Source organism: Calypte anna, chromosome 24, assembly GCF_003957555.1.
Source record: "Calypte anna isolate BGI_N300 chromosome 24, bCalAnn1_v1.p, whole genome shotgun sequence".
Lineage (NCBI taxonomy): Eukaryota > Metazoa > Chordata > Aves > Apodiformes > Trochilidae > Calypte > Calypte anna.
Window position 1 is genome coordinate 1,658,028 of NC_044269.1, and position 19,459 is coordinate 1,677,486.

Sequence of the window (19,459 nt, forward strand, 5' to 3'; positions counted from 1 at the left end):
TGCTAAGAAGCATGACCACTGCTTCTCTTTAGAGCAAAATGTGCATAAAAACTATTTTGAGGACAGTTACTAACACTATGCAGACCACTAAGTGTTGATTCAAACATATTCAAGGACAAAGAACAGATTTGGGGTTACCACTGATTTTTTTTTCCCTCTCTGTAATCATTTGAAGGAAGAACATGTATCAATATCTGGAAGAACAGACATTAAAGTTTCAACATTATAATCACTAATGCCCCAGACACTCTGCCCTGTGCTGTACAAATGATCAGGTACATGACCTCAGTGCTACAAAACCCTGAACAGGAAACAGAAAATGGAAAACTTGCCCCAAAATGTCATGTGCTTTCAACACTGGTAACTTCTGAGGGCAGATGTGCCAAGTGGCTTCTCAACAGAAATCACCTGGGCAGGAATAGAATTCAGTAAGGTCTCAGTAAACCTGGCTGGTGGAGTGAGTTTCAAAGTAACTTTTGTTTAACACTCTCTTAGAAAAGGAGATTTATAGCATTGGGGGCACCTCCCCCCCTGCAATTCAATCCCAGTCTCACACTCTCACAGCCCTTTCATTTAAGCAACTTCTGACCAGCTTTTTCTGGTATTTCTAACTCTTAAGAGTTTCTTCAATTTCTTCATCTAAGTTGCTTGGGCATGAAGTTTATACTTGGTAAAACTACCTCCTTTCATTTGATATTTTAAAGTTTCTCTAATAATTATTTCTACTGGTTCTATTTTGTCTCTGCTGGTACATTTACACTGATGACATCATTTGCATCTCCTCTCCTATGGCCCTAGCAAGGCCTTTCCTAATTTTCTACTCCCATGAGTTAAAACCTGAGTCAAACTCAACCTGTTCTTGAACAAGAACAGCTTTTCCTGGGGACTACCCAGCAAACAAATTGTTACTATCAGTTTTCAATCTATTTTGGCAAACCAGCTTGAAGGATTTGTATTTGAACTGATACTACCCCTGCTTCCCACAAAAGGTAAACAGTCTTGTCTCCAGCAAATAGAACAATAGAAAAAACATTAGGGATCTAAAATATCAACACACGAGCTACACAAACACAAAACCACCAATGTGAAGTGTTGAAAGGTGTGAAAAATGGAAAATATTTTCATTTCTTTTCAGTGATTATTACCTGAATAGTTTAACAGTGATTCTATATTGCAACTCTGGAATGGTCAGCCTGACCTAGCACTCACTTTCTGCAGAGAAGTCCCAGTGTTACACTGACCAAACCAAACAAATAATGCAGGCTATTAGGTCTAAATTATTGACTTTGTTGTAGTTTATTTATTTAAGTAACTGCAGCAGTCTTTCCTTGAATGAAGCAGACCTTAACCATTCCCAGGGCTTGCCAACAGAACAGGTTTTATTAAAAGTCTTTCAGTAAACAAACATAGTGACCAAACATAGGTCAAGCACTTAAGCAAAAGCAGAATAGCTGTCAGAGGCAAAAATTTGCTAATAAACTGGAACTATTGCAAAACCCCTATCTTCTGACTTAACTAAAAGCCAGACAACGTATCCTGTGCAAAGAAGGAAACAAAGATTGCTATAGTAACCTTAAAGTATTAGCTACTATTAAACAACAGCCCCCTAGAAAAACCCAAAACTGGCTTCAAATTGTCTTGCACGGAAAAATTAAAAAAAAAAGTTTTTCTCAGCAGTTGGCAGTATTTGAAGAAGCAACAGGAGAACTAAATCCTGCAGAAATGGAAAAGAGTCTCAGTATTATGACTGTGTGGTTTTGCTTTTTTCTGGGGCATTAGGATGACAGTGTTCCACCACTCATTCTGCAAATCTTACAAAGGCTCTCTGTTGAGATGAGACCAGATTTTATGTCTCCCTCTATCCTTCTGTGGCTGCAGACACAAGTCTTTCAAGCCTGGTGTTGCAGCTCAGCTGAGATCATGCCCAAACTGAGAATAATTTAGAATTATTTCCCCCACTCAAGCAACCAGAGGTAAAAAGGGTTTATCAATCCCTCTGGAGTAAGGGTGTCCATCAAGGCTTACCTTTCTTAGATGCCTTCTGCAACGGTCTTTAAAGAGTTCCAAGTTCCATGGCCTCATCAAGGTTTATTTGCAACATTTCATAAAACCGGGAACAAACCGCAAGTTTCCCAAAAGGAAAAGATGAGAATAAACAACCCCAAGGGACACAGACTTCCTCCAGTAAAATCCCAAGTGCACACGTGCCTACGGGGAGCTACACCTAACCCCAGAGAACAGCCATACCTATGGAGGAAGACTGTGGGCTGATCAGGAGATCCTCCTGCACTTGCTCGCTTCCCGGGACCGTCTGCTGATCACTCAGGGAGCTCTGGGAGGCGCTCACGGGCTGCGAGACTTCCTCGTGAACCTCCTCGTCGCTCAACCTCTCCACTTTGACACGGACATCCTCTTCGATCACCAGGGGGGAGCTGGCTTTGGTGCTCTCACACGCCACGTACTCAGCAAGCCTCCTGTTGGACTCAGAGGGCCCAGGCATTTCCAAAGTCCTAGAGTTCTCCGCCTGCTTCGCCTTCTCCGATTGAAGCCTCCGATCGATTCCGAAGGGAAAAGTCCAGGGAAAAGCTAAGGAGGAGTCCACGGGCTGATTTCTGGACTCAGGGTAAGAAGCTGAAGGGTTCAACACTTGGGGGGAGCTCGTTTGTGTGTTACATTTGAGGGGGCTCTCGGGAGACATCACGATGTAGCTCTTACGCTTCCGCCGCGACTCCCGGCAGACGGGAATGGTTCTTTCCACCACACTGCACTCGGAAGACACCGGGGAGAGGCTGCCATCCCGAGAGGTGAAATTGCAGTTGGTGCTGTTCTCCTGCCCGGCATCCAGCACCTTCTCCTGCTGGCTGTTGGGCGTGTTCCACAAAATGCTGGATTTCATGAACTCCGAGCAGGTGCTCGCCACGCTGAACATCTGCATGTAGCTGGCGGCAGCCAGGACGTCGATGATGTTCTCGGTGTTGATGGAGAGCGTGGCGGTGTAAGCGTACTCCAGCAGAGGTATAAATCCTGTCACTGTCACGTGGTGCAGGTCCAAGACACTCTTGCTCTCATCTTCTGCTTGGCCGACGAGTTTGGAGCGGAAGAAGTCGCTGCAGGCTGCCAGAACCACCTTGTGAGCCCTGAAGATTTTGTCCTGGACGCGGATGGTAATGTCGCAGAAGTGTCCGTCGTTGCGGAGCATGTTGAGCTTCCCCAGCATCTCCTGACTGTGAGCAGGGGAATTATGAGTGAATGTTTTAACACCCATTTTTTCACCTTTCTGCTAGAGTTCTTTCCACATAGGAGAGATCACGGGTATCCTAAAAACACAGAGCAAAAAGTGTCATTTTCATCTCTGGAAGTTCTAACGCTCCACACGATCCTCTACGGTTGGGGTTTTTTTTCCAGGATCCAGCCCGTGTCATGGATAACTCTACAGCCCTGCAATTCCCTGCTTCTCCTTTTCAAACCTGCAGATCAAATTATTTCCAATCTGTCACTAAAATGATCTTCTGCATTTCTGCTCCTGCCCGCTCCAAAACAAACTGCTACCACAGTTTAGAGAAAAAACAAATGTCTGTAATACCCAGACAAAAAAAAAAAAAAAAAAAAAAAAAAGCAGTTTTGAAACTATCAGCTGTGTAAGAAACCTGTGGGTTTATTTTCTGGGCTAAGGAAATGGCTACTTAAGGTTCTTAAACCTGACAGATGTTGTCAAATGCTTCTTTAAGTGGAAAAGACATGAGCTTGGGTCAATGTACAAGGATGCAGGAGGAAGCAAATCTCCCAGAGAAGGTATTTAACATCAGGAAAGTTTTAGAGAAGCTACAGCTTGAATTTTCAGAGGACATCAAGCAAGCTACTAAACATAAAACAGTTGCCAACAGCTCTGCTTTCCTGCTGTACTGCAGGTACTGACTGCCTAAAGCTGCTTTTAATAAATTTTAGGACTAAGATGAAAAGTTAGTGAAAATTCCTTCAAAAACACAATGGATTATAAACCTCAACGGAAAGTTTGGGTTTGAATCAAAGGCACACAACTTGCTGTTATAGATGTGATATAGAATACAAGGAGGGCACCTTCTTTCTTCTGAAAAATACAAAATTGCCTTCTTTCTGGGGACCAGTTCTCCCCTAGGTGTGGGAGCAAATGACTCCTTTTTGGAGCAAGGTCCTGAAGAAGCAGAAAGTATTGTAACACCCCAGACTGTCTGCAGGTTTTTAAGCTGATTTTTAATACTGAAAACAAAATGCCTCTGGTTTGGGGAGGATGAAGCTGCTCCATAATTCACTGCCTCTGCAATACAGGGGGGAAGGACATTGTGCCAAGCTAGGTGTAATATGCCCAGACACCCTCAGCCCCTGCTGTGGAACTTTTGGGGCCACCAAAAAGCCATCTCCCAACAAGGACTAAGCAGTTCCTGGGCTGTGTCCAATTCTTTCTGACTTCTTTCACTGTAAAGGAAACATAACCTCCCCTGTGTCACCTTCTAGAGGTCCCTCCAAGCTTCCATGCAGTCTTCTGGAGTTGCACCATGACTCACAGCATTAACATGATACAGAAGTATCATCTCCTGGTGGTTAAACAGCAACAACATAATTGGATCTGATTATCTCCTGGAGTCAGCCAGCTTCTGTACATCACCCTTCCCCTTTTCTCTTACACGTCCAGAAAAACACAGACACAAAGAGCACAGCAAGTTGGGAACAAGTCACCACAAATCTCTCCAGTCTTAGCAGGTCTTTAAATGGCAGCTGTCAGAGCCTACCTTGTCCTGCATTTCTGCTTGGCTGCTTCTTGTTCCTACAATTGCACTTTTGATCCTGCAAACCCTTTCAGACAGAAGGGAAACACCTAGTCAAGGGAAAAGATTACCTAACATTTAACAATATATATAAAGTCTGAGTGAAACTATAAGGGACATTTGGATTTAAAATGAAATTTCACACGACTGCAGAGGAAGAAATTAAGCACCAGCAAAACACTCCCTTCAGTGAAAGAAAACATATCGACCTCCAGAGGAATCTGAAGATCCAGGCTGACTTTTCTCCAGCATAAATCAAATAAAAAGTAGATTTAATTGATCTCAGACCAAAACACTCCAGTAAAATCTTGTGACAGTGTGTTCTAAAATGGCCTTGGGATACCCTTCCCCCTGAATTCCCAGTTGCTGCAGCAGTTCCCCAGCACATCAGAAATCCAGCAGTACTTTGCTGCTCAGCAAATGCCTACAAAAAGAATAATACATTTGCAAGGACTGTCAGCAGTCTGTCTGGGCTTTAGAAACAGTACCAACACATCATTCTAAAGAAGGAGAAAAACCTAAGCAAGCAATACTCCCAGTTCTTATACTCCCAGCAGATTAACCCATTTTTCTTCTCTGTTCACCTGAATGAGTAATGCTCATCCCTCCAGAGTCTGTGAGAGTTCTGCTCTGAACCATTCCTTGTCCTGCCTCTCCCTTCTTCTGGTTTCCTTTCCCCTTCTCCTTTCATCTTTTGCTTCCTTGACCTTGATCTAGTTACAGAATTCAAAATAAGATCAAGGAAGTCAGTGATATGCAATAAATTGATTTAAATTTATTACAGGAGCAGCGTGCCTGCCACCAGTGTGGGATATTGCTCTGTTAAGTCACTTCTGGGGAGTGATGTTCCCCGTCATTGCACTGACACCATCGTGGAAACAAGTGGCTCCCACTTGGGCTTTGGTGTGGACACAGGATGTTCACACATGCACATTATTTGCAGAAAAAATCCAAAGGGGTGGGCTGAGGAGCAAGAGCAATACCAGTTTTTTAGAGTTAATGAGGGAGCAAAAACCTCCAATATTTTTAGAAGGTAATTTAAACAATATGAAAATATTTTCTGCATGAAAAGCTGAGCATGCAGGAGCTCAGCCAGGTTATAAAATGGTTCAATTCTCTTTGCTAATCTTTTAGGGACACTTTCATAGCCACACTCAGTCAGGGTGAGGAAAGGCAGTCAAGGGCTGCAACACCACAACTTCACCTCCAATCTAACATCTCTGGCTTGTCATCCTGCTGAAATGACATCTGGTCACCTCTTATTCCTGATTATTAGACAGCTCATGACAGCAGCTGTTAGACCATGAGGTACAGGGTGCTACACTCAGGAGTCATTAAGGAACCATAAACTGGAACTAAATATAGCCAGTAACTTGGGAGTGTTTGGGGTGGGGAGACCAAGGTGCACACATAAACTATGTGATAAATAGGTTGGAGCTGGAGAAGTTGTTAATCTTCCAGCTACAAACCATGAGCAGGCCTCCTAAGCAGGCACTGGGGTTGGTATGGGAGAAAAGGGTGGCTTGTTTTTCCTTCCCTTTTCCTTCCTCCTCACAATCCCTACTCCCACCCTTCTACCCTGGCCTTCCACACATCTGGGTATTTCAAAGCTGAAGAGAAACACAGTGACACTTAAAGACACTCTTTAAAGTTTTAAAAACCTCCTGGTGAGGACACTTCAGCCCCCTTCAGCTGTACTTAACTTTGCTGCAGGCACTTTACAGTTCAAGAAAATGGTTTTTCCAGCCTCTGCTCCCAGGCTGGAAACATCTGGGAATTCAGCATCTTGCCAAAGCATGGACAAGGTGAGAATTTAAACTCGAGCACTTCAGGACTCCATGGCAAGGAGAATTTTCTCCTCTCTCAGCCAAAAGCAGCCTGAAGGTAAATGCTTCCATACCCAAGACTTGTTTTGGGGGCAATGGTTAAACACCATGTCAAGTTTCTCTGCTTAGAAACAGTAACCATGGGAAAGTGTACACTGTGGAAGTGGAAAAGAAACCCCAGCAGAATTAAACACCTTGTTTATGTGACCTGACTACTACCATGTAGCCAAAAGTTAGCTTCTTATCCCTCTCCTGCCTGACCTCAGGGCTCAAATAATTGGTTTTGAAACATGGTAATAACCTTGGGTTTTTTTCTTTGGAAAAGCCAATTAAAATCATAGAGCTTTTCCCATTCAGCTTCTCACTTAACTACATCATTTCACAACCAAAGTAATTTTTAGCACCACAAAACTACCACCTCACCTTTGACCTCTGTATCCTCTGGCAGCTAACAAAACATCATGAAAACACTAACTTGTCTGAGCACTGAAACCAATGAATCCAGATAAATAAATAGTGGCTTTTGTGCCCAAAAGACTTGGGAATTTCCCACCCTTGTGCTCCCCAATCCCCCTGGCACACTCACCCATGGGATAATCAGATCACTATCTGCCTTTTTCTGGCATTTATTTTTTAGTTCATCATGGCCACTGGTTACAGCACCATCCCCTGAACAGCAGCAGCAACCCCAGCACAAATTTGCAGGGATAAATGTGTGACCTGGATCACCTTCTCTCCATACTACACAGGTACCAGAAGCTCCCCTTGTTCCCTCCAACTGATTAGTATAATTAACTTTATAATTGAATAAGAACAGCTCTTCTCATGTACTTGAATTTGCTATTTCTATTTCAGCCTCTAAACACTTGTGTATCTAAACATCTGTTTCCCCAACACCAGCTGGCCTAATAAAAGGTACTATCTGCTACAGATCTTGCCCTGCTTCACTTGAAAGAAAAAACCCCAAAAATCCTGCTGGCTGGAACTGTCAAACTGCTCTCACTTCAAACGAATCAACAGCACTTTCTAAACTTTGTTTCAAACCATATTTTAAGTCAGATCAGTAAACCTGGTTTGAACTCAGTCTGCTGCTGCCAGCTCTGACAGTATTTATGGAACAAAAAAAAAAAAAAAAGGGAAAGAAAGAGAGGGCAAACACAAGGTTTCTGAGCTCAAAATTACCTCTATGTGCAGCACTCACTTTGGTGTCCTGGAATGTGTGGAATGCAAACCTGTAACCTTTAGCTGCAGTGGGTGAGCAAAGCAGGGGAATGAAGCATCCAGCTCAGTGTGCAGTGCTTCAGAACTCCAATTTCCTCCAGGCCAGCAGACTTCAAACTGGACACAGCTCACAAAGGACCCAGTGTCCAAGTTCCCCACTTCCCAAACACTGGTAGATTCAAACCCAAAATAGATGCAGAGCTGTGGGCTGTAAACAGAGGTGACACCAGACCCTGCAAAAACCACTGGAAGACTCAGGGCTGGGGCTGACCTGGTCCTCGGGTTCTCACTTTTGGGAATCAGATTTTTAGATTCCCCAAATCATTCCCCCACTAAAAGGGTTCCTGTGTCCCTTTCCTCCCAGCTTCACAGTAGAGGACAATTTCCAGGCATTTTCTGTTTTATGGAGTATTTGAGGGGGGGTGTGGATGGGTTTGTTCTTGGACAGTCCTGGAGGAAGATCTTTGTCTACCTACCACAGACAAAAAAAGTCAGTGATGGAGAGATAAATAACTCCACCTGGGAGCTTTAATGGCAGAGCAATTTCCCCCAGCAAGCTGAAGGCTTGAAATGCTCCAATCCAGCTCCTCATTGTTAGCAGTAATGCTCCCTTGCAGAGCAGAGGGCACAGAAAAGAGCATGCTGTGCTCTTCCTGTGTCCTCCCAAATACTGCATTTGATAAGCCCATTTATTTTGTAAAAAGTGAGGTTTTGGCACTTTTCACAAGTTCATGTGCCTGAGCTTTTGAGGCCATTGACACCATCTACCATTAGTGTCACTCACACACAGCACTTGTTAGCTCTGTGTGCACACACAAGCTTGTACTTATGCACCACTTTATTTTTTTTTATTACTTTTTTATTTGCAAGAGCACTTCCCAAGGATGCCACAGTGGCAACCTGCTTCATCTTCCTCTGGAAGCCACCTCTTCTTCTGGAAAATTCCTGGCAAAGGCTTCCCAAAGAGAAGATCTTCCTCAATTTCAAGTTACAGCCCAGCAGAGCCTGCTGCAGAAGGGTGGGAGGCAGTGCTCCAGAGTGACTCTGAGTTGAAGCAGACTAAAAAGGAAGGAGTTGTGGTTTCAAATGGGGGAGTGCTGCAGGTCTGTGGAAACAGCCAACACCATTTTCAGATGAAAGATGAACTCTGTGTTCCCCAGGCCTTGACCTGCTTACACCTCTGGGAACTGCATCATGGAAATAAGCTTCCACCCTCCCCTCAATCTTAAATGAATTTGTAAGGATCAAGTTGAGTTCCTTGCCAGTGCTGGAAGAGGTGAGGTTTAAAAAGTCAACCAGGCTGCAACTCTTGACAAAAACATTACTGAAAAGATGTGCAGAGCTGAAAATCCTCAGCTGGGCCTGGGTCTGCACAAGCATGACCTGCTTGGTGTCAACCAAAGCAAAGCTCTGCAGGGCAGGGACCAGAGGTAGGTGCAAAACCACCTATTATTCCCTTATGAATTCCCTGACAAACCAGGAATAGTATTTATCTGCAAAGCACAAAAAGAAAAAGCATCTCAACAGCTCCTCTCCCAAAATATTTACTCTGCAACAAGGAAGGCCCAGAGCATCCATGAAACACCCGTCGGGTATTCCTAACACATCTCCTAAGTTTCCCCCAAATTAAACCAAATAGTAAAGAAAAGCTGAAAGTACCACATGCCATGAGAAGCAAGATGAGGTGTGAGGGGCTGGTGAAGTCCCAGCCCACAGTTACAGCACTGACTCGTGTGACCACTGCTATTGGAAACATTATTCTTCACCATGGACAGAAAAAAACTCAGGTGATGGAAAAGAGGATTTGCATCATGCAAAGCAGGCAGGTGCACTTTAATTCCCAGAGCTGGTGAAAGCATTGAGACCAAGAGGGCCAGAAAAAAAAGCAATTTATTTCTAGAAAATGGTTTTGTTGTAAATGGAGATGACAGGTCACCTGCACCAGAATCCTTCTGAAAGGAAAAAATTAGAAAACATTTACAGATACAATGAAAACAAAGGAAAGTTCAGGGGGCATTTTTTGCAGTAACAGCACTTTTACCCCCTTACAGAAGAGCACAGACTATCTCAGAGCAGTCTGCATGACTGGAACTTCATCAAAGTGGTAGCTTTATAGGCAGCTGATTCCTCTAGGAGATGCCAAGGCTCTCAGCCACTTATCACCCCTGCAATTTATCATTCAAAGCCCAGGGACTGTATTTGGCAACTGGGCCTTAATCACTGCTGTTTTTAAAAAAAGTTAATTAGATTAAGTTCTTGAACTATATTCCCATAGAAGAGACGATAAAAACTTCACTTATTCTGGCTTTCAGCTTTAACTGGTAACAGCATCAAGGCATAAAGCTTTGCTCAGAAACCAATGCACCCAACTGAAGCTCTCCCCAGGACATGTGGTTTACTCAGAGGTAAGGTGTGAGGCCAATGAAAGAGCTTCTACTTCTGTGCAAATTCCTAAAAATAGTTACAAAAAGCCTCATTTCTCTCCTCAGCTTTTGTTGTGATGGGCCTGCTGACCAGAATTTTGTCATCCTCATTCATCACTGGGAAGCAGGTGAAGTTCTGGCTGCATAGAGCATGCTCCTGGCCAGCACAACTCTCAGATTTTTGGTACAACCAAACCTCTGTTGCAGGTCAGGATGAGGTGGCACTGCTCTTGCAAACCACCAAAGAGTATTTCACAGAGTTGCTGTCCTGGTATCACGAGGTTATAACAAAGAAAAAGCTGCAAACCATCCATTGAACTATTGATATTTTCCAGGAGCTGCTGTTCCCATAGGTAATGTGAAGCTCCAGGTATCTCAGGGATATTTCTTTTGTTTTCCTGGTTAGTCATTTGCATGGAAATGAAGAAGTGAGATGCAAAAATTCAACAGTTATATTCTGTCAGTGTGGCAGGAGATATTAGATAGAGAGAGCTTGGGTGCAGGCTGACAGGAAGAAGTTTTACAGCTTGCATTAGAGCCCAGCACACTGCAGAAAGGGTGGAAACAGAAGCACTCAAAGCAAGCTGGATCTGCCAGTAATGGTGCCTCCCAAAACCTCCAAAAATTTCCCAGTGATGGAAGAGAGAGCAAGACACGGAACTCGCCAACCATCACGGGCTGACACATCTCTGAGTGTGTCCTCTGCAGTTTGGAAGCCCCAAGCATGTCCTTAGAACTCAGAGAGGAGCTCTTCCAACCCCTGCATCTGGCAGGATTCAGGAGTCATCTGCCTGAGAGTAAGAGCTGACAGATGCCAAGGCCACATTCATTAACTTCCCCAGCAGCCACAGCCTTGGAGCAGCCTCTCGTGCAGCTCTGCAGAGTCATTTCCTCCTGCAAGCCACCCCTCTGGATTTATTCCTGTCCTTTAGCATCCCATATCCATGGCCTACAGGAAGCTGCCTGCAATCCTCTCCCGCTAAGTGAGCTCCAGTTGGCAGGAGAATGCCCTCCTCCTGCAAAGCTTTCTTTGTCATTTGGATGGCAGGAGCTGCACAGCACATCTGGAGCAAACGAGAGACAAATACAAGTGTTGGGCTCTGCAGCTGTCAGGAAGCAGCTCCAAAACAGATAAGCACTGCACAGATAACCAGGGAAATTCTGTGGAAACTCTGTGGAAGAGTCACAGAGCTGGAATTCAAGACATACATAGTGATATTTAACCTGCTGAATGGTCCTGCTGGCTTCTGGCCAAGGAAAATGAGTCTGTGTGGCACTGGGATTGGGCTGGGAGCTGACAACATCTTGTCACCAAAGAAGTCTGGAGACTGCAGGAAGGCATTGAATGTGTTAGATAATCCAGGCAGAGGCCTAAAGCAGAGCTACAGCTCCTAGCCTAGATAAACCCTGAAGATTAAAGATCCTGTTGTAGGTGTGCAGAACACATTCCCACTCCTCTCATCAGATGTCAGTCTCAAAATGGTTCCATTAGACAGGGCTGTGATCTCAAACATCCAAGCTGGGGGTTCAGTTCTCAAGGAAAAGGTGCAGGACTGTTCAAAGAGTGGCTGGGTTTTGTGGCACACACCTGCCAGAAAGCTTGTGTTCATTTCATCTCTCAAATATTTAGCAGAGGAGCTCTGATTACTTCAAATTAAAGAGGTGTTTTCATCTCTCAAGGATACATGCTCATGGGTGTTTGTATACAAGGGCAGGAATCTGGCTGAGTGAAAGCAATCTGAAGAAAAGAAGAAGGAAAAATAAGAAAACAAAAAGAAAATGGGACACCACCTGTGTTTACTGAAGCTGATGTACATCAAACTGACTTGATAATGGATTTTTCATTAAAATAGGAAATGCCACATACGATGAGAACTTCATTACAATGTCTGAATAACATAACAGAGAGTTATTACTGAAAACAAGGAGGTGAACAGACAAACTGCAGCTAAGGAGCAGCCTGAAAAGAAGTAATTCATGTACTTGAAATAACAGGTTAAAGAATTCACCTGTGAAGTGCCATAAGGACTTGTTTTAGCAGTGATTTCTGGAGTGTTTCCTTAGAGACACTGGCTCAAAAAATGCTGATGAAAAGGTTAAGATGTATCACTAGCAGAATACATAAAAACAAACAACTGAGAAGTGAAGCCATAGGAAGAGAAGGAAATTCACAGGGAAAACCAACAGTATGAAATTGAAACCTTGACATTTCATACCAGGGAGCAAGTCACAGGCTTGAGCTACGATCTGGAAGCTAATTAGTTAAAAGTGACTTTGGAGAGAGCTCTCCATGCTATTAAATTAAATGGAACAGTTAACTGAAAGGCCCACAAACCAATCAAACTATTTTATTACCCTGTCTTTTGACAGATATTTGTCCATGGCCATTTGAACCTCCTGAAGGGTTCTCTAGAGGGACTTGGGGTGGTTTTTTTTCTGTGTGTAGCTTTGCCTTAATCTGTCTGTAAAGCAAACTCTGCTCAGATCTTTTCAGAGCATTTGACTTTGAACCAGATGATGGTGCAGCTGGAAACGTGTACCAGCTAGAACTGCTGGGGCACACATGAAGTGCACTGATCATCAAGATGGCTCTTAATTTCAGGATCTAATTAAAAGCAGAGATTACAGTAATCAGGGCAGCACAGCAGTGTGTGTGCCACATGGAAGCTGTTGATCTGATGCCACCGACTGGTTTTACCCAACACAGGAGACAAAATGCTTGCTGAAGCCAACCACACACCTCTGGAGAAGAGAGGTCATGTTCTCCAGAGCCTCCCTACCTTTCCACATCACTGGGGTTGGCTGCTTCCAACAAATTCCCTGTTTGACAAACCAGCTGAACTCTAATTTATCCAAGGGGAATTTAAAACACTCAGTTTTGTACCATCTCCCAGGGTGGGATGGGCAAAGGGAGCACAACCAGGTACAGAATCCTGCTTACCTTTTATTCCTGTCAAAATATCCCAAACTCCACAGTTCACAGCTTGTATTTCCCCCCTAAGTCTAGTTTTCCCCAGCCAGGACAGAGTTTTTTCGAGTTTTGGTGTGAGTATTTGAAGTCAGCTCTTTGAGAGGACAGAATGTTACCATTCACCACTTCAAAGGCCCCGGATTTAACTTGTTGCACAGGAGAAACTTTCTGTGCCTAATATAGCTTTCACACGGCTGAACCAGCAAACTCCCAGCAACCCCACTTCCCACTTTGAACTTTTCCTTGCAGGAATCTCACGTTACTCTTCCACATCACACATAAAAGCAAATTTTCTGGGAGTACTTAAAACTAAGGCTCATTTAACAATCCCAGCAGTGAAAAGGTCTTGTTAGAGACTCTCAGGATAAAACTAAAGTTGCAAACTTCACTAGGTAAGAGGTATTTCAGACCAGACTCACTGCCCTTCCATTTCTCTTCTTCAGCACTCCTCTGAAAAAGCACATGAGCAAGCTGTTAGTTCACTGGTTGAACAGTGGTTTGCCCTGAAAATCTCCCTTTTCACTCCTAATTTTCATGTGATCCTTATACTTGGGCTCTGTGCAGATTCAGGATTAATGTCTTCCAAATTTCTAAGCAGGGACAAGACATTACATGACCCTTTCCCACTCTGTGGAATAAAAAGAGAGGCTCTTGGTTTTTAACAATAGTACAAATGAATGAAAAAAGGAAAAAAAAAATACAAGCTGAACATTCAATTCGTTTAAGTGGTGCAAACCGCCAAAAAATGCTCATAAAGTACATTTATTTGTCAGAAGGCAGCTACCTCCTGGTCTAAACTAATTGCAGAAAGCTGATTTTTCTTGATTTCCCATACATCCCAAAGCATTTCAGTCTTTGTTGATGTGCTCTCCAAGGACATCAACAGAAATTTAGGAAAAATGCACAATAAAAAGTCTACTCGAGCCAACCTCCCAAATCAGTAAGAAAACCAAAAATCTCCAAGCCCTTTTTAGTTGGTACCATGTGAAAGAAATATGGGGTTTGTATCTTCATACCAAAATATTCTAGTAGGCTTCAAATTTTTTTTTTTTTTTTTTTTGTAGCACTACTGCATTAGATCCATGAGTCAAAAGGAAAGGAAAAAACAAAATAGAAAAAAATACAGAAAAATAATAGAAAACCCAAAAACCCACCCAAAACCCCCTCTGCGCTTCCTCTCACATGTATTTCTTCATTTCCTTCAAGACAAACACAGGCCCTAAGCAGGTGTGTGACACCCCAGGAGCTGCCAGGAGCAACCAAAGTGAAAAATCCCTCCTCTCTGCTATCCCCCCCAAGCTGTGCCTCCTTCCTACCTTCCTGTGCACAAGGCTTTAATTTTTGTCACTTGGAAATGACAAGCCTGTCTCCTGATTTTACAGCAACAAACGACTCTATTGCAAACATTAGGTTTGTGACAGCTAAATTTGGCTAAGTGCTGGTTTTTACTAGTTGAGCACAAAGCCTACCTGTCAACCCATTTGCTGTTTGAAGCATTCAGGTTGATTACAAAAAATGACACCTTTCCTTCTCTCTTTTATTCCAGGTTAGCAAGGAAGAGTTATACCTTAATAAAATCCAATAAACACTTTTTTTTTCTGAAGCCCCCCTCCCAAAATGCTAATTTTCAAGCTAGCCCCGTTAAATCCTAGAAGCTGATAAGCAATGCCAGGGGGAAAAAAAAACACCTAAAAAACAACTGTGTGAAGAGGAGATGGGAGAGATGAAGGCAAAGTCACAGCTTGTGTACAAGCCAAGAGGCAGAAAGACATCACTAACCCAGAGAGGTGGAGGGTGCCAGGTAGCCAAGGTGTCCCAGCCACAAGCAGCCACCTTCCCAACAGCAGCAGCAGCTGAAAAGAATCCTGAACAAGTTTCAGCAGGGCAGGAATGTGGTTGTGTCATCACCCTTTCAGCACTCACTATACCCTTCATTTTCCTAATGACTCATTTATGCAGATAAATGCCTGAAAGGAGTTGCTCTTGGCCCCCCAAATTAAAAATCTGTGTGTTTATCAACAAATCACAGCATCAGGTGAGCTGCAGCTATAGAGGCTTTCAAACTTTCTTTCCTTGTATGGTCAAACTTGGAGTGGCAGAGCCATCTCTGTGGCTCAGGCTGGAGATAAAGCAAGCTCTGGAGTTTTTTTTTTAAACCTTTAGCATCTTGACTAACATTTCACAGAAAGTTTTCCAAGTTGGTCTTTCTTAACAGGGGTCTTTATCCACTGAAAAAAAAAAAAAAAAAACAACCCAAAAAACCAAGTGGCTGAAATAAATCTGCAGAAACTGCCAGTTCTGCAGAGCTCTACCACCACAGGAATATCCATCCCAAACATGGCACCAGCTCACACACTCGGGATTTCCAGAGCTCCTGGGTCTGCACAGGACACAGCTTCCAAACCCTTCACTCTGCCAAGCACCCACCAGAACTTGCAGGTTTCCCACAAAGCAAGCTTGGCAATACCCAAAGACAAAATGCTGCACTGACTACCATCTGCAGCTAGATTTATAATCAGGGATGTTATGGAGTATCTGGAATTCTATTTGCACTAAAATAGCTCTCTCTACAATTACTCTGTTCATTTGTACTCATTGTCCTAATATAAAACATTACACACAGTAAGTGTTTATAACGTTAGCACAGATGAGCTGCAAAGTGTCCCTTTATTGAAAAGCATCTCTTAATGCTCTGGAAAAAAAGCCTTTATTTAGACTTCTTGGGTAAAAGAAGCAAACAAACATGGTGGTCAGATCACCACAAAACAGTGTATCAGGGCTCAGTAAAAAAAAAAAAAAGTGGTGTAGAACAACATCTACAGACAGTTGTACTAAACCCACTGGGGCAATGCAGCTTGGAAAAGGAACAAACCCCAAAGAGAGAAAACTGAGAACACAGAGCTCTATAAAATTACAAACGAAGTGGTGACTGGAAAAAGCTTCTTTATTTTTCCTCCTAGTACAAAAACCAGGAGGCACTCAATGAGATTACCAGTCATCGTGTTTAAGACCAAAATACCCCAAACCCCAAGGAATTCTTTTTACACAGACTGTAGAATTCAGAGCAGGGGATGCAGCAGAAGCCAGAGACAGAAGAGGCACCAGCAAACACGACTGTCAGCACACCCCCTGCAGCTCAGGCCACCTCCAAACCCCTGACTGGGGGTGGCTGAGCTGAGGAGCCATCCCTGGGCTGTTTGTGCCTGTCCCAAAGGAGTCCTGGACACTGCCAGAGGCCACACACTGAGCCCAACACATCCTGCACTCCTCATCACCCCAGCAGTCACCCCCTCTGATAAACCTCTGGTGTCAAAGAATCAAATGGGGACACATTAAAAACACTATGTACAAACCAGGCACCCTTCAGGTGACTTCCTTAACCTGATGCAAGAATAAATGACATGCTGGGCTTTGCCATTCCTCTCCTCTGCATCCACACATCTGAATGAGTGCCACGTTATCAGATTTGCAGCCCCTTCCCTGCCACCACCATTTCACTCAGACACCTTGTACAAAACAGAGGTTTGTTTTCAGCCAGTGAAACCAGGAGAAGAATCAATTTGATCTCCCAGGCAAGTTGAGTGTAATGGATTCCTATGTTTACTTAGCAATAAGCACACAACTATTTAATTAGACCTAGATGCCATAAACTGCATCTTTCAAGGCAACAGCAGCAGCCAACAAGAGAGTGAAGCATTTCAGCTCCTTCCATAAATTAATGTTTTCAGGCTGGGCTTTTTTTTTGTTTTTTCCTGCTTTTACCTGCTGCAATTATACCCATTCATTATATTAACCTACTTCCATCCTGACACACGGTTACAGGTAGAGGGCTATCTCCCACACAGCTGTGTCCCTGCAATCTTACAGAAAACTTCTTTTTTTATTATTATTTTTTCCCAAAGAAACAAGCCATTAAGAGGCTGCCCCTCGCCAGCCACACACAGTTCCAAGACTGATGTCACATTTTCAGGCGACAGCGTTTCATTCAGGAGGCAGCACTTGACACGTTGGAGCATTTGGAATTCCTCAAGTCTGGCTGTCTGCACAGTTGCATAATTTGAGGAGGGATAACCTACTTCTGACTGGGGGAGAGAGATGAATGGCAACAGACAAATCCTTCCCATGGCAAGGGACATCTCCTTCCTCCCCACGTGCCCGCAAAACCCGCGCTGCGTTGGCACACTCGGATTTTCTTCTGGTTTAAAATGGGGGATTAGAGCACCTAAAGGGGGATTGGAGCACCCAAAAGGGGATTGGAGCACCTAAAGGGGGACTGGAGCACCTAAAAGAGGGATTGGAGCACCTAAAGGTGGATTGGGGAACCTAAAGGGGGACTGGAGCACCTAAAAGGGGGACTGGAGCACCTAAAAGGGGATTGGAGCACCCAAAAGGGGGATTGGAGCACCCAAAAGGGGGATTGGGGAACCTAAAAGGGGGACTGGAGCACCTAAAAGGGGGACTGGAGCACCTAAAAGGGGGACTGGAGCACCTAAAAGGGGATGGGAGCACCTAAAGGGGGATGGGAGCACCCAAAAGGGGGATGGGAGCACCCAAAAGGAGACTGTAGCACCTAAAGGGAGATCTCCTCCCAGGATCCACTCCAACACTCCCCAAGCCCATTGCAAAAGTAGCTCACCAGGTGTTAACAGGCCATGGAAGACACCAAGTCCCAAGAGCTTCCCCTCAGCAGTGACATGGCCCAACCAGCCTTCTCCTCTCAACACAGGGGGTGTTCACAGGGAGGGCAGGAAAATCAAACACCTCTTTCAAGCAGAGTCACCCCTCAAAATAAGGCTGTTATTTTGTTCAAGTTCACCCCCAGGGAAAAGCTGTACTTGTTGATGATCCTCTCTCTCAGCAAAGGGCTGCCCAGAGCCTCCCCCAAGAGCAGAGGTTTGCTGCAGACACCACAGAACCAAACCAGCCCTTTTAAGAGTTGCCAGAGTTTATGATTAACCTCCTGTTGCAACAACCATGGCAAGGATTCAGTTTCCCTTGCAGACTACTCCTCTTACGTAGCCAGAAGAAACACAGGACACTCCTCCCCCAGCTCCTCAGAGCCCCAAGAAGAGGGATTATCTCACCTTGTAACCAAACCCAGCACCATCCTCCCTCCTGACAAACCAGCATCCCTGCCACATCCACCTGGGAAGGCTACAGCAGGGCTGGAAATTCCCTTCTCCTGGAAAGGGGAAGGCTGGGAGTGTTCTGGATTAAACCCAGCTGTTTAAAGGGAAGTGGTCCCCTGGGAGAGACACTGGTGGTAACTGGTGTCTGCTGGAAACAGTTGTATATCAGCTAGCCCCAGATAGCAGGTTAACACTTGCTCAGCTCCAGCTCCCTCAAACCCCAGCAAGGTCAATGGGTGCATCCCAATTTGCATCTGCATCACACCCCCAGCTGCGGGAAGAGCCCTCGGTGGCAGGGGAAAAGCACATTGGACTTAAAACACCCTAAAAAGCCTCCTCAGTGCCCTGCCTGGACTCAAGCTGTGCCCACTCAGTGTCACCGTGCAGGGGCTGTGACAAACAACACCTCACCTTGTCAACAAAACCACTCAGCTGGAAGCCAGGGATAAGCTCAGGAGGTGAACTGGGTGAGATTCCCCTAAATAAGAGCTGAGTGGTAGCAGATCCCCACACAGATACCCCACACCTGGATGAAATCCAAGTTTAAAAAGTGGAAAAGGAGAAGCAGAGAGAGACAGCAGGGGCAGACACCTAACTGGGAGAATTCCCCAGGTGGGTCTGACAAACATGAGGGAAATTATGAAAGCAGGAGATTTCTAGAAACATCAGAACAGATCCTAGGCTGGAGCAGTTCTGTAAAGAATTCATTTTAGAGCCCTGGTTTCCCACTTGGGATCTGCAGGTAGCTGGGACTAATTCTGTTTCACTCTGGTGGGCTGCTCAGCAAAGAAAAAACAGAAGTCAGAATAAAAAAAACCAAAACAAAACAAAACAAGGTAGGTTTAATCCTGAAGGGGAAGAGAGCTGAAAGCCTCAGTCATGAAAGATGTAGCAGGCAAGCTGTGAAGTGCAGCCAAGGAGAGAGAAGGACTGGGTGAGAAGGGTGACCTCTCTGGCACGTGTAGGGAGGAAGTCCCACAGTCTGGGGGCAGGCAGCAAACCAGCTGCTGCTGGGTGTCTGGGGAACATGGAAGGACAAACAGTGGACACCTCCTTTCTCCCTGGAAACATCTAGGAGGAATGCTGC

General features: G+C 44.5%; 1 protein-coding gene across 7 annotated transcripts in view; it reads right to left on the reverse strand.

Annotated features, from left to right (window-relative positions):
- Positions 1-19,459, reverse strand: part of ZBTB44 (zinc finger and BTB domain containing 44) — a 41,453-nt gene that overhangs the window by 20,545 nt on the left and 1,449 nt on the right. For 4 of the 7 annotated variants that reach the window (XM_030464660.1, XM_030464659.1, XM_030464658.1 and 1 more), the window contains exon 2: positions 2,248-3,317. The exons of 1 other annotated variant lie outside the window; for it this stretch is intronic. In XM_030464660.1, coding sequence (XP_030320520.1) covers positions 2,248-3,265 — 1,018 coding nt within the window. In that variant the 5' untranslated portion in view covers positions 3,266-3,317. 2 more of the 7 variants (XM_030464661.1, XM_030464664.1) reach the window with 2 other exon arrangements.